General features: G+C 43.1%; 1 protein-coding gene across 1 annotated transcript in view; it reads right to left on the reverse strand.

The window, feature by feature from the left end:
* The window catches only part of GPD1L (glycerol-3-phosphate dehydrogenase 1 like), a 71,086-nt gene that overhangs the window by 38,875 nt on the left and 17,377 nt on the right, over positions 1-14,834 (reverse strand). Inside the window, exon 4 of the mRNA XM_089690778.1 lies at positions 6,849-6,987. Coding sequence (XP_089546904.1) covers positions 6,849-6,987 — 139 coding nt within the window. The remainder of the gene's footprint in view (positions 1-6,848; positions 6,988-14,834) is intronic.

A 14,834-nucleotide genomic window follows, 5' to 3' on the forward strand; every position in this document is an offset into this window, starting at 1 on the left:
CCTCTGGTTTTTAAATTTTTTTGTTAAACCAAAATGAACTGAAAATGTTGAAGAAAAAAAAACAAAAAAAAAAAAACCCCACAAAAAACAAACCCCAAAACTCTTAGTTTCGGTTTAAAGTTTTGTAAATAAGTGATTTTTCTCCTTCACTGACGTGCGCTAATGAAGCTGCACTGATGGGCACTGATGGATAGCACTCATGGCACTGATATGTGGCAGTGATGTGCCCTGGTAGGCACTGGCAAGTGGCATTGATGGGGCTACACTGGTCATCAGTGCTCTGATGATCAGTGTACATGCCCCCTCTGAGTAATGCAGATTACCAGCTCTCCTCTCGAGCTGTCAGCGTGACAGTTCGTGAGGAGAGAAATGCCGATAACCGGTATTTTCCTATATTACATGCGATAAGCTGTGATTCAAGGGCTCAAATGTAGTTGGACAAATGAATATAATCAAACATAAAATGTTCATTTTTAATATTTTGTTGAGAATCCTTTACTGGCAATGACTGCCTGAAGTCTGGAACCCATGGACATTACCAAAGACTGGGTTTCCTTCTTTCTGATGCTTTGCCAGGCTCTAACTGCAGCTGTCTTCAGTTGTCCTTTGTTTGTGGGTCTTTCTGCCTTTAGTTTTGCCTTCAGCAAGTGAAATGCATGCTCAATTGGGTTGAGCTCAGGTGATTGACTCGGCCATTGCAGAATATTCCACTTCTTTTCCTTCAAAAGCTCCTGGGTTGCTTTTGCAGTGAGTTTTGGATCTTTTTCCATCTTTACTGTGAAGCGCCGTCCAATCAACTTTGTTGCATTATACTGAATCTGGGGTGACAGTATCTCTAAACACTGCAGAATTCATCCGGCTGCTTCTGTCACATCATCAATAAACACCATTGACCCAGTGTCACTGGAAACCATGCATGCCCATGCCATCACACTGCCTCCGCCATGTTTTACAGATGATGTGTGCTTTGGATTGTGAGCTGTTCCAAGCCTTCTCCACACTTTTTCTTCCAGTCATTCTGATACAGATTAATCATAGTTTCATCCATCCAAAGAATGCTTTTCTAGAACTGGTCTGGCTATTTTTAGATTTTTTTTGGCAAAGTCTAATCTGGCTTTCTTTACCATAGAGAGGATCCTGCGGTCATCCAAAACGGTTGTCTTCCGTGGACTTCGATGCCTTTTTATGTTGCGGAGCTCACCAGTGCGTTCTTCTTTCCTCAGAATGTACCAAACTGTTGATTTGGCCACTCCTAATGTTTGTGTTGCTGCTGCCTCTCCGATGGATTTATTTAGTTTTTGAAGCCCTACAATGGCCTGTTTTACTTGCATGTACAGCTCCTTTGAACGCATGATGTACTTTTGGTCCCCCACCCCCAAAGAAAAAAAAAAAAAAAAAAAAAAAAGAAGGGGGGGGGGGGGGGGTTGGCTACTCTTAAGAGCTATACTTCCTAAACCCTTCCTCCAGATTAAACCTGAGAGTGTGCACTTTCAGCCCATATCCATTGTATAACTTTAGCCTGGATATGTTTTGGTAAATACCTAGGAAAAAAAAAAAAACTAAAAATTGTGTTCATGTCCAAATATATATGGACCTGTGTGTATAATATATAATTACACACACTTAAAGTGATGCTAAACCCAGGACACTGCATTCGCTATATCTGGTCTCCCACAATACACACAAAATGGAAATGCAATTAATTTAGTAAATATAAACTGCTAAATACTTTCATCAACAGTTAGAGCAGTCTTGTGACTTCAGCAGAGCACTGGTTAAAGATTGTAGGAGTTCTCTCTGCTCTAGGAAATGTGAAACCCCTGACCCTCTGTCTGGACAGTACCGATTGGCCATGTGCTGATCACATGCACTCTCCCAAGAAGAAAGAAAAAAAATATATATATACATCCTCTAACAATACACACCAAATTGAGCATGTGCATGCGACTACAGATTAAGTCTGTATCAAGCAGTCATTTCAACAAGGAGGGGCAGAGAAGAAAGGAAGGATCAAACAGCCTTTACAAAATGCGAAGGATTCACCCCTTAGGTTCCACAGTGAGTATAACAAGCATGCTTTACTGCATATACAGACTGATTTTACTGTTGTGGGCTTAGTAACACTGTAAATGTGAGGTAAAATTAATTTTAGTGTATTTATTCCCCCCCGAAAATTTTATTCTACAGGACTTGCTTTCAGAAAATATGTATTCTAGTAAAAAGATGACTTTACCATGTGTGAAAAAAATAAAAATAAATAAATATTACCGTGGACAGAAAAGTAGTTAAGATGGCTGTACCCTTAGTCCCAATGTAGAAATACCAGTCTAATCAAGTTTATGGTGTATCACTGTGCAGGCACGGCTAACACCAGATAAGATTTATGGTCGCAAGATTTAAACAATCGGAAGAGGTCACTGTTGAGCGAGAATTGAGAGGTTCGAGGTTACAGTATATTATGCAAGACGGGTTGGGGATCCGCTAGTAGATTTTACTAAGAAAGTGAAATATACACACAATTTAGTTCCCATTTCTCTTCTTCCCAAAACTAGCCTCCCCTTTTCCTATGCCCTTTAGAATGCCCACTCTGTCTGCAACAAACTCGCCTCTGTCCATAACCTCTTTGTCACGAATTCCTTTAATCTACTTGATGTTGCAGAAACCTGGCTTCATAAATCCAACACTGCTTCTCCTGCTTTCCTCTCCCATGGTGGCCTTTTCTGGATTCGCTCCCCCAGATGCAGTAGACAGAAAGGAGGTGGAATGGGAATCCTCCTATTCCCAGAGAGCACCTTTCAGGTTCTACATTCTCCTCCTTCTCCGTCCCTCATAGTTTGAAGCTCGCTGTATATGTCTATTTTCTCCAATGTCTAAAGTATTGTTGTGATCTACCGGCCCCTGGACCAATATCAACTTCCCTTGATGACTTCTCTGCCTGGCTACCCTACTTTCTCTCTTCTGAAATTCCCACAATCTCAATGACGTTAATATTCCTGTTAATACTAACACTCCTGCTACTTCTAAAGGTCTCAATTTAACTTCTACTTTTGACCTGAAGCAATGGGTACATGCTTCTACTCACTCTGATGGTAACACCCTTGACCTTGTATTCTCCTACCTATGCACTCCACGCAATCTCTCCGACAATCCTTTTCCTCTCTGATCACCACCCAGGGACGGACTGGCCATTTGGAAACTCGGACAATGCCCGAGGGCCCGGGGTCAGTAGGGGGCACCATGAGATGCCCCTGGTACCTTTTTCATAGGCTTTTTTGAGTTTGGGCAAGGACACAGGGGCCCCATGATCCCCTATTGCCCGGGGGCCCCATGAGTTGTCAGTCCGCCCGTCACCACCTAGTTTGTTTCACTCTCTCCCTGTCTTCTGCCTCCTCTCCCTCCAACCGCCTAACAATTATCTGTAGAGACCTTTGCCTCTCTTTTCTCTATTCTGCTACCGACTACCTCTGACAAAATCTCACCCCCGTCCTGCCCCAATCTAACCACTTCTGTCTACAACAGATTCCTGTCCTCCGCCATGGACGAGTTCGACCCCTTTATTACACACAGAATCAGGCCCAGAACCCTGGCAAAGAGAATGCCAGAAGTCTCAAAAAACGTAGCCGTGATCTTGAGCATCTGTGGTGTAGTCTCAAAGATTTCACCCAATATAAATCTGCCCTAAAAAAATACAATATCAAGACCTACTCTCTAGCTCCCTTGTCACTTCCCATGATCGCCTGCAGGACTTCTCCCGAGCATCTCCCATCCTATGAAACTCCCTACCCTAATTTGTCCGACTATCTCCTACTCTGTCCACCTTTAGGCACTCTCTGAAAACCCTTCTGTTCAAAAAAGATGCCTATCCTGCCTCCAGCTAACAACTGTATTACCACTTTCTCCATCAGCTTATCCCCCATAGTTACTACCATTTGTATCACTTTACCCTGCCTTTTAGATTGTTAGCTCTAACTTACAGGGCCCTCTTGATTCCTCCTGTATTGAATTGTATTGTAACTGTACTGTCTGCCTTCATGTTGAAAAGCACTGTGCAAACTGTTGGTGCTATATAAATCCTGAATAATAATAATAAATAATTTCAAGGATCAGCAAAATCACCAATTTCCCTGCCTCCAATTACACTTCCAAGTTCTGCTGTCCTACACATTGGGTTGAGTATTCCCAAAGACACCTGAACATGAAAAAATAGGTAGAGGGAGTTGCAGTATTTTGGGTCACAGTAGATAAGGGGACAGTTATAAAATACCCAACACCCACTTAGCCTTTCCAGATTTCCCCAAAAAAGAAAAAAAATCACTGAATCTCTCTCTCAAAGAAAGGGCACAATTATAATGCAGCTGAACATGCAGTATTAAAAAAAATACATCAACTACAACTTTAATGACCATTATAATATACATATTAAATAAACCTGAATAATTTTTATGGGTGTCACATTATTACCGGATTTCCAAAGCATGAAATTGGATAGTTAGAACATTATGTCTCCTATTTGTCGCTTTCAAGATGTTCAGGAGATGTAATGAAATTAGGCAGGGCAAAAAATTCTGTGTCCGATTGTGTAGAATATATTCCTTGATTGGACATAAATAGCTTTTATTGTGTCTGCTGGGTGATGTAGTTTAATGTATTACTGTATGCCTAGTAATGAAATTAATATCCATATTATGTAACAATACATGATCTGAAAAAATCTACTATAAAAGCACGTCTACAAAGCTGAGCCTTTAATACTTCAGAAATATCTAACAAATAAAGTTAGAGTCTGGCCAGTAATATCTTCTTCCTTAGGCTCATTTTTGTCTATGGGTGAGGGAAGCAGAGATACTTACCTAATCTGCTGATCCTCCAAGCGCAAGACCGGACCCTACTGCTCCTGTCCCCCTGCGTGTTAGCGGTCTTGTGCGTGGACTGTTCCTGACATCCATCATGCCCAAAGACTGGCTTTACACATGAGGACGGCAGAAACAGGCCACCACTGGATGTGAGGGGGGAGCATGGTTTTCCTGAGGATTGAAGGATTGGGTAAGCATAGCCTTTCGCTGTGCCCCTGAACAAAATGAGCAGTTAAATCATGCAGTCCAGACAAATTTTGATGGAGTCCTGCTTTAAAGGCTAGGTTCACCTTTAAAAATAAAAAAAAAAAAAAAAAAAATGCACATACTTATGCAGGAAGGGAAAAAAAAAAAAACACTTTTAAAAATCAAAAGCATACAGTATGTGTAATTCCCAATGAGCCTAATAGGCTCTGCAAAATGCCCAAAATGTCCCCGACAAGGAGGATTCCATCCATGTCTGCTGGCTTGGTCTCAAGTCAAAAGATATTAGCAGCAAATCCACTCATTTCTGGGTTAAAAAAATCAGATTTTATTACCGACTTTACTACAGAGGTTTATCCTCTTGTCGTAACAAAACATATGTATTCCAACGCTCTGCTGCAATTCTGTTCTACACAAGGAAGGCAATTCTTTTGTGCTGGAAAGAAACTGTCTCCAGATTTCCAGCTCTCAAAATATTGCCAATAAATAGCAACACACACACAAAAAAGTTTCTTTGTTTCTATTATAAAATTTTGCGAACAGGTAATTCTTCTCCTTCACTAGTGTGCATTGATGAGGCTGCACTGATAGGCACTGATGAGGCGGCACGGATAATGTTGCACTGACTGACGGGCACTACTAGGCACCAAATGGTGACACAGGTGGGTGGCACTGATGGGCACAAGTGGGTGGCACTGATAATCAGTGCCGATCCCTTCGCGGACAATTGCCGGGTCTCGGCAGTACTTTCCTCCCGCTGTGACAGCATGAGAAAAGTGCAGCCGATAACCAGCAACTGTATTTACCCGGTGATCTGCTGTGCCATTGGACACAGCTGATCACGTGGTAAAAGGCTGCTGTGATTGACCTTTTACCATATTACGTGATCAGCTGTGTCTGGATAACACAGCTATCACCGGCGGCGCTGGGAGCACACCACTGGGGCATGTTCAGGGAGCACATCCATGGACATCCTCCCAGAACTAGACAAGTGCACTGTAGCCTTCCTTCAGCTATAGCGCAGTTGGGAAGTGGTTAATATGGCATCCATGGTTAATAGCATTCTTTGATAACTAAAAGATAAAACAAAAACAGAAAATGTACAATATTACAGATGTGCTTGGAGGGGTGTCAGGTAGAAAAGGAGTACGAGTGTACAGGTAAATTAAAATTGGGGGGGGGGGGGGGGGGGGGGGGGACACCCCGTAGAATAAAATAGAATTAAAACCACACAAATATGCAGGAATGCTCTGCAGTTCGTGTACATTCCTCAATATTTTCCCCATAAGGAAGGCAAGAGCAGGAACCCTAAAGCTGGACTCCAGGGAACTAGAAGTCCTCCCTTGTAGTGGGGTGAACAGCTCTTAATGTCTATGGGACCTGGAAAAGGACCTTTACCTACTTAATCCTCTGCTCCCGCAGGCCCCTTTGTGCTGTATGATCAATGCTTGTAGTCACTTCTCCCCTACAATACAGCAGTCAGATTTTCTCTGCCTCCATTAAGAACAATCAAGGACCCATAGCCCTGCACTGGACGTGAGGACAACGAGGGACAGTCCACTGACGGAGTATAGGAGAGCATCACAGCAGTATTAAAACTGCTTTTACATCCCCTAGACATTAGCGATTAACCCTTACAATACGGACGCAGCCCCGCTGCAAAAGGAAGCATTTTTAACCCCCATCTGGAGTTGGGCTTTACAGCCTTCAGTGTTACTTTGATTGATAAGCACCCAGAACAAGGATCCTCCAATATGAAAGTACACACAAGTAAAGCTACATGCAACTTACCTATTGTGGTCTCACAAAACTTCTCTGCAGCCACTTCATTTGCAATGTTAGCCCCCATCAGTACACTAATGTCAATTCCCATCTTCTCACGAATAATGTCAGAAATGAGTTTCAGACCCTCTGGGCCTTCGTCTATACCCTGAAAATATAAATAAATAATTTTTTTTTTAAAAGTATAAAATATACAGGGGAACAAAATGCACTACCTATGGTCAAGGAAAAACATTTGTGTGAATTTGAATTCCAGATGGATAAACAAAATTTAATTAATGGATTATTTAAACAAACATACATTTCATTTCACACAAAAAAAAAAAACCCACACACCATAGATATATGCTGGCTTGATAACTGCAATTTATAATCCCATGAATAGCAGCATTCAAAATTCGTGCTGTCAGTCAACAATTCAGCTATGCTTACAGGAGAGGAGAGCACAGGTACAACATAACTAGTGTGCTACTGCTCATTCATTATCCATTCACAAAGTTGGTACCAAAACTGTACAGCTTCATTGTTACACATAAAAGTGAGGACACAGGCACCATGGCTTCATTCAGCCATGGCGCTCAGGTCCCAAACTGCCCTCCCCCTTTTTACACACTGTATACCTTTTCTCTCGCCTATATAGGTTATTTGCATATTGAGGATCTCTGGGTGTCTATATACGGATTACATAGATTTAATCTGTCACTTTATTATTTAACTGCCTCCCGCCCGCCATATAGTACAATGATGGACGCAAGGTGGTTCTCTCGTCCTCCCATTCTAACCGTGCATGCGCGGCTCAAGGAGTGCGCAGCGAGGCAATCGGCGGTGCGCTGTGTCCCTCGGACACAGCGGATCACCGATCAACAGAAAGCCGAAGATATCAGCTTGGTCATGTGATCAGCTGTGTTCAATCACAGCTGATCACATGTAAACAGGGAAATGCCTGTTATCTGCATTTCTCTCCTCACGAGCTGTCACGCTGACAGCTCGAGAGGAGAGCCGGTAATCGGCATTCCTCAGCGGGGACATGTACACAGATCATCAGGGCACTGATGATCAGTGTGCCCTGATGATCTGTGTAGCCCCAGCAGCGCCACCTGTCAGTGTCCATCAGTGCCACCTGCCAGTGCCTCATCAATGCCACATATCAGTACCCATCTGAGCTGCCTTTCAGTGACACCCATCAGTGGTGCCTATCAGTGTGCATCAGTGCCGTCTAACAGTGCCGCCTAACAGTGCCATATAAGTGCTACCTTTCAGTGCCCATCAGTGATGCCTGTCAATGCCACCTACCAGTGCCTCCTCATTAGTGCCACCTATCAGTGTCCATCAGAGAAGCCTATCAGTGCCCATCACTACAGCCTCATTAGCGCACATAAGTGAAGGAGAAAAATCACTTATTTACAAAATTTTATAACAAAAACTAAGAAAAAACATTTTTAAATTCCAAAATTTTCAGTGGTTTTCGGTTTAAGAAAGAATAAAAAACCCAGAGGTAATTAAATACCACCAAAATAAAGCTGTCAGAAAAAATGATTAAAATTTCATATGGGTACAGTGTTGCATGACCACCCAATTGTCAAAGTGTGACAGCGCTGAAAGCTGGAAATTGGGCTGGGCTGGAAGGGGCTATAAGTGCCCTGTAGGCTAGCGGTTAAAACACATAGTTATGACTACATAAATGGCAGAATTGATACTCGAGCCATTCAGGATATCGGCAGGTGCTCTTTATACACTTGGTTTCATATTGTATTTTTTTTTTTTTACATCTATTAAAGTACTGTGTTTACGCCTATGTGATTACAATAAACTTGGTATACACGCTCTTTGTTCCGGAGTGCGTTTATGCCCTTTTTCTTATTAAATGCACCAGCATTCTTTGTATCATGTATTGTGTTGGAGATGGAAAGTTCATTTTCTTTGATACACAGTTTCTCTTTAGTTCTGTTTGTGGAAACTGAACTCTCAAAAAGAAAAAAAAAAAAAAAAAAAAAAAGTGAGGTCACTGACTTGGATATGCTATCTGGCAAGGCTGCTTGGATCACAAGATCGGCTTAACAAAACTAAAAATCTTTGACTTGCGCATTTAACTTTTAGATTAAAATAGAAATACATGTAAAAAGCTTAACAATGTATTTGTATTAGGGATGCACAGATACCCTTTTTGATTGGAGAGTACGAGCACCCATAGTCTTGGTCATAGGTCTGGGGATTTGAAATCCCGTGGCTCGCTCTCCTCTCAGTGCAGGGATGACAGTACAGGCTAGACAGCTTTTTTTATTGGTCGGCACTGTGACTGTCAGCATCTAGTTACGATTCATCTGCACATTCAAGATATTAATAGTCACGCTTTAAGCCATATCTCCCATATTGAATGTGTATGTTTGGAAGTACCTCATTTTGCTACCAATTAGAAAATGTATGTTAAACAACATTACAAGTTTTGAACTTCTAAATTAAAAACACTCTAAACCATTTCAGGTCTCAAACATTAGTTATACAAATTAATACAACATGATTTTACATTTACTGAACAGTCTCAAAAAAAAAAAAAAAAAAAAAAAAAAAAAAAAAATATATAATAAACTCTTTGGGGCTTTCCTGCTGCAAAATACATTTGGGGCCAATCACACGCCTCCCTGATGGTATGGCATGAAGGAGGAATATCTGCCTGTATCTCTGAGCATGGACACCATTGATCCTGGCCAAAATCTCCATTTAAGGAATTGCAGCCCAATCTTGCAAGAAACTTCCACCATGCTGCTATCTCCACCACAACTGCATGTTGCCTGCAGACACTCATTGTACCGCTCTACAGCCCATCGCAAACAAACTGCTTTTTGCTACAGCCAAATATTTCACATTTTCACTCATCAGTCCAAAAGCACCTGCTGTCATTTTTCTACCCCTCAGTTCCTATTTTTTTTCTGTGCATAGTAGAGTCACTTAGCCTTGTTTTCATGTCCTATGCAAAACAGAACTGTGGTGCAGAAAAATGGCAGCAGGCGCTCTGGACTGATGAGTCAAATTTGAAACATCTGACTGTAGCAAAATGCAGTTTGTTCACCGAAATGACGCATGCTGGTGGTTCCTTGCAAGTTTGGGGCTGCATTTTTGCAAAAAGAGTTGGAGATTTGGTCAGGATCAAATGTCGTCTTCATTGCTGAGAGATACAGGCAGATACTTATAAATCATGCCATGCCGACAGAGAGTTGTGTGATTGACCTCAAATTTATTCTGCAGCAGGACAATGACCCCAAACATAAAGCCAATGTCATTAAGAACTATCTTCAATGTAAAGACCAAGCCCTGGAAGTGATGGTTTGGCTCCCACAGAGCCCTGATCTCAACATCATGGATTCTGTCTGGGATTACATGAAGAGAGAAGGATCTGAGGCAACCTACATCCACATAAGATCCATGGTGAGTTCTCCAAGATGTTTTGAACAACCGACCTGTTGAAATCCTTCAAAAACTGTGTGCAAGTGTACCTAAAAGAATTGATGCCATTTTGAAGGCAAAACTGTGATCTCGCGAAATATTGATTTGATATGGATTTCTCTTCTGTTCCTTTACTTTCCATTTGTTAATTGTTAAAAATAAATGAACACTTATTTTTAAAAAGTGACAGCATTTTTTCACAACTGCCCAAGACTTTTGCAACACACACCTTTTCGTTTCTTTCACAAAGAATTTTATTGTAGATTGAGCAATGATAAACAAACATTCGGAACATAGAATCCTTGACCAATACATAGAAAGTTATTCTGTATGATTGAGAAATAATGTAACATGTACATTGGGAAAAAAAAAAAAAAAAAAGCTCAAAACATCAGCTATAACTTCTAGCAGAAATGCCCGGTAGAAAGGGTACGATTCACAGTCTTTGATGGTCAATGATAGTGTAGATTCTGAGAGAGAAAAACTGCTACATCAAGAAATATTGGAGTATAATAAAAAGACACAGACCAAGAAGAGAGAGAAGAAGAGATAAAAGATAAAAAAAAAAAAAAAAAAAAAAAAAAAAAAAAAAAAAAAGGGGGGGGGGGGGGGTGGGAGAGGAAGTAGGGCTCCGGGGAGATTGCAGCAGAATCCAACCTCATATCGACAGAAGGGACTGGTCGAATCTCGATGGTTGGGCTATATCCAGCCAGGGACGCCATATCCGCAAAAAGTTTGTATGGGTATCCAATAATATGGCCGTCAATTTTTCATTAACCATTATGAAGTTCATCCGATTTTTGACAGCCTCAAAGCTGAGAAGAGGAGTCTTCCAAGCCCTCGCAATTGTCAACTTAGTAGCCATAAATAAGTATGATGCCAGCTGCCATTCAGAACGGAGAAGGCCCTCCATTGGTTTAAATCAGTGGTTCTCAACCTTTCTAACGCCGCGACCCCTTAATACAGTTCCTCATGTTGTGGTGACCCCCAACCATAAAATTATTTTCGTTGCTACTTCATAACTGTAATTTTGCAGTAGGAGGAATAGTGCCCCGTCCTTGGTGTCAGTGGGGGGAGGAATAGTGCCCCATCCTTGGTGTCAGTGGGGGGAGGAATAGTGCCCCATCCTTGGTGTCAGTGGGGGGAGGAATAGTGCCCCATCCTTGGTGTCAGTGGGGGGAGGAATAGTGCCCCATCCTTGGTGTCAGTGGGGGGAGGAATAGTGCCCCATCCTTGGTGTCAGTGGGAGGAATAGTGCCCCATTATTGGTATTAGTGACACCAATGATGGGGCACTATTCCCACTGACACCAATGATACTTACCTTGCAGACCCCTGCTCCAGCCTGGGCTCGCTCGCTCCCTCCCTCTCCCATGGTACCGACACTTACCTTTCAGCTGTCTTCCTTCTCCGGCCGCTCTCCTCCTCTTCACTCGCTCGATCTTCGCGGTGCCGCTCGGCTCCTCCTCTCCAAGCTCCACCTCCTTGCCAGTGATTGGCTGCCTGTGTGCCTCTCCTGAGCTACAGTGCCGGCGGCCAATCACAGGCGAGGATTGATCTCGAGGTGTGTCCAGATGACAGGGGCGGCATGTCATCCCGCCCACACCTGGAGACGGCGGCGGCGAGGAGCGGTGTCTCGGTTCCTAAGACCATCGGAAATATGTGTTTTCCGATTGACTTAGGCGACCTCTGTGGAAGCGTCGTTCGACCCCCAAAGGGGGTCGCGACCCCCAGGTTGAGAACCGCTGGTTTAAATAGAAGCGCTTCGTACGGGTTACGCTTAATGTCTGTGTGAAGCATAGTGCTAAGGAGGGCATACACCCTAATCCATAATCTGCTTACTTTAGGGCAAGTCCACCAGATATGAGCCATGGTACCCAATTGTTGGCATCCTCGAAAGCAAACCGGGGAATATGTAGGGATGAAACTAGCTAAACAAGCAAGTGTATAATACCATCGATAAAGAATTTTGTAGGCATTCTCAAGAATAATGACATTCCTAGAGCATTTAGATAATGCTTGGGTCATGGTCCGCCAATCCTGTTGATTTAAAGTCCCCCCCAATTCAGACTGCCAGTGCTGATGATAGGAGCGAACCGGAGGGGTTCTATAAGAAATAATGGAGTAAATCAGGGAAATCAAACCCGGAGCATGGGGTCTATGTCTGCACTAGCTTTCAAAGGGGGACAGATGATACGGTCCCGAATGCGTGCGTATTAGTGTATTGACAAAGTGACGAAGTTGAAGATATCCAAAGTGTTCCCGCAAAGGAATATTATAAGAAGAGCGCAGAGTTTCAAAAGAAAGTATTCGAGTGGGAGATAGAAGTGAATGTACATCGTAAAAACCATGCGTTTGCCACCAGGCAAACTGCCTGGGATTGTCCCGACCTGGAGGGAATAACGGGTTATGCAATAGTCGTAACAGCGGCAGGTGAGCAGAGATAAGGCCAGCGGAAAATTTGATGGAATCCCAGAGACGTAGCGAGAGCGTCAGCGTCGGGCTAAGGGCAGACGGACGTTTAGAAGTAGGAAGCCATGGCAAGGAGGAGAGCGGTATCGGGTGGGAGTCCATCATATCCATGACAGCCCACAAGGGAAAGTGATGAGAAGCATGGATATGGGCCAAAGGGGCAATATTAGCTGCCAGATAGTAAGACTGGAGATTTGGGACCGACAACCCACCCTCACTCTTACGCGCGAACAAAATATGTTTACTAATTCTGGGCGGGAAGAGCTCCAAATAAAAGACAAAAGTTTTCGCTGATGAATACGCAATATATGCGAAGGTACTGGAACTGGTAAAACCCGAAATAAGTACAGTAGTTTAGGAAGATAGGTCATACGGATCGCATTAATTCTGCCGAACCATGAAAGCGGGAAATGAGACCAGGAGGTCAATAGTTCGGTCAGCTCCTGAAAAACAGTGGGAAAATTAGCCTGGTACAGTCCGTCATATGTCGGGGTGAGCTTAATTCCTAAATATGGTAGGGCCGAATGCCATTGAAAAGGAAACGTTTGCTTCAAAGTCATCAAAAGTGATAGTGGAAGGGTAATCGACATAGCTTTCGATTTGGCGGGGTTAACGTGAAGACCCGAAAGATTTGCAAAGCAATCGAGAACCGCGAGCAAATTAGGCAGAGTAACCCCCGGATTTGAAATCGACAATAGTATATCGTCTGCAAACAGAGACAATTTATGTTGGGAGCCCGCCACCTCAATCCCCTTAATATCATGATTCATACGAATGGTTTCCGCCAATGGTTCCAAGGCTAGGATAAAGAGTATAGGGGAGAGCGGACAACCTTGTCTAGTGCCTCTGGCGACCGAGAACGTAGAAGACTCAAATCTGTAATATTTAAGTTTCGCTTGAGGGGAAGTGTATAGCGAAGAGATCCATCTTAGAAACGAAGGACCAAAGCCAAAGCGGTGAAGGACTGATAGGAGATAAGGCCATGATAAAGTGTCGAAGGCCTTATTGATATCTAAGGATAAAAGCATCATGTCGAGTTTACGGATATGGGCTAAATGTTGTAATTGTAGGATACGTCTGATAGCATCTCCAGCTTGTCTATGGGGAACAAAGCCCACCTGGTCCTTTTTGATCAAACGGGAAAGGAAGGAATTCAATCGAGTAGCCAGAATCTTAGTGAGAATCTTCATATCGATGTTAATAAGGGAGATAGGCCTATAATTTGCCCAGGAAGAGTGATCTCGATCCGGTTTAGGAATCATAACCACATTGGCGGTCAAAGAATCTGGGGAAAAGTCCACGCCCCCCTTCACCGTGTTAAACATAGCGGCAAGGTGGGGCGCGAGCACATCAGCTAATTTCTTATAATATAGTGCCGTGTAGCCATCCGGACATGGGCGCTTGCCCGTCTTCAGGTCTGCTATGCATTTCAATACCTCAGATGTTTGAATATTACGGTCCATTAGATCCCTATGTGCCGGTGTCAAAGTAGGCAGGGACAGACGAGATAGAAAGTCAGAAATGGATTGGGAATCAGCCCGTGCAGGGTCAGTGTAAAGTTTGGCCAGACGAAACGGGAACTCTTCCAAAACCGCAACCGGATTACTCGTAAGGGTATTATGCCGAGTGCGTAAAGATATCGGTTTGGGATGGTGTGCAAAAAAACGAAGTCTACGAGCCAACATGGAGTCCGGTTTGTTTGCTTTACTGTACCACTTCTGGCGTGTCCAGCGTAAGGAGCGTTCAGCCTCATCTGTTAAGCACAGATCCAGTTCTAAACGGACCCGATCCAACAATCTACGATTCGATGGGGTAGGTGACTGTTTAAATTGGGCCGATATGGAGGTCAACTTTGATTCTAACTGACACTGTTTAAGCTGTCATTCCTTCTTTCGTCTTGAAGCTATCTGGATAATATGTCCCCTAAGAACTGCCTTGTATGCTTCCCACAATGTTACTGAAGAAGAGACAGAACCCGAGTTTAATTGGAAGTATTCCTGAGATTTACGATGGAGTTCGTCTGAATCTCCTTCAGTGAAAGCAAGGAGTCATTCATTATCCACGAAGAAAAGGCCGGCCTACA

The sequence above is a fragment of the Staurois parvus genome, unplaced genomic scaffold, assembly GCF_062004578.1.
Source record: "Staurois parvus isolate SC_StPar_1 unplaced genomic scaffold, SC_StPar_1.0 ptg000021l, whole genome shotgun sequence".
Taxonomy (NCBI): Eukaryota; Metazoa; Chordata; class Amphibia; order Anura; family Ranidae; genus Staurois; species Staurois parvus.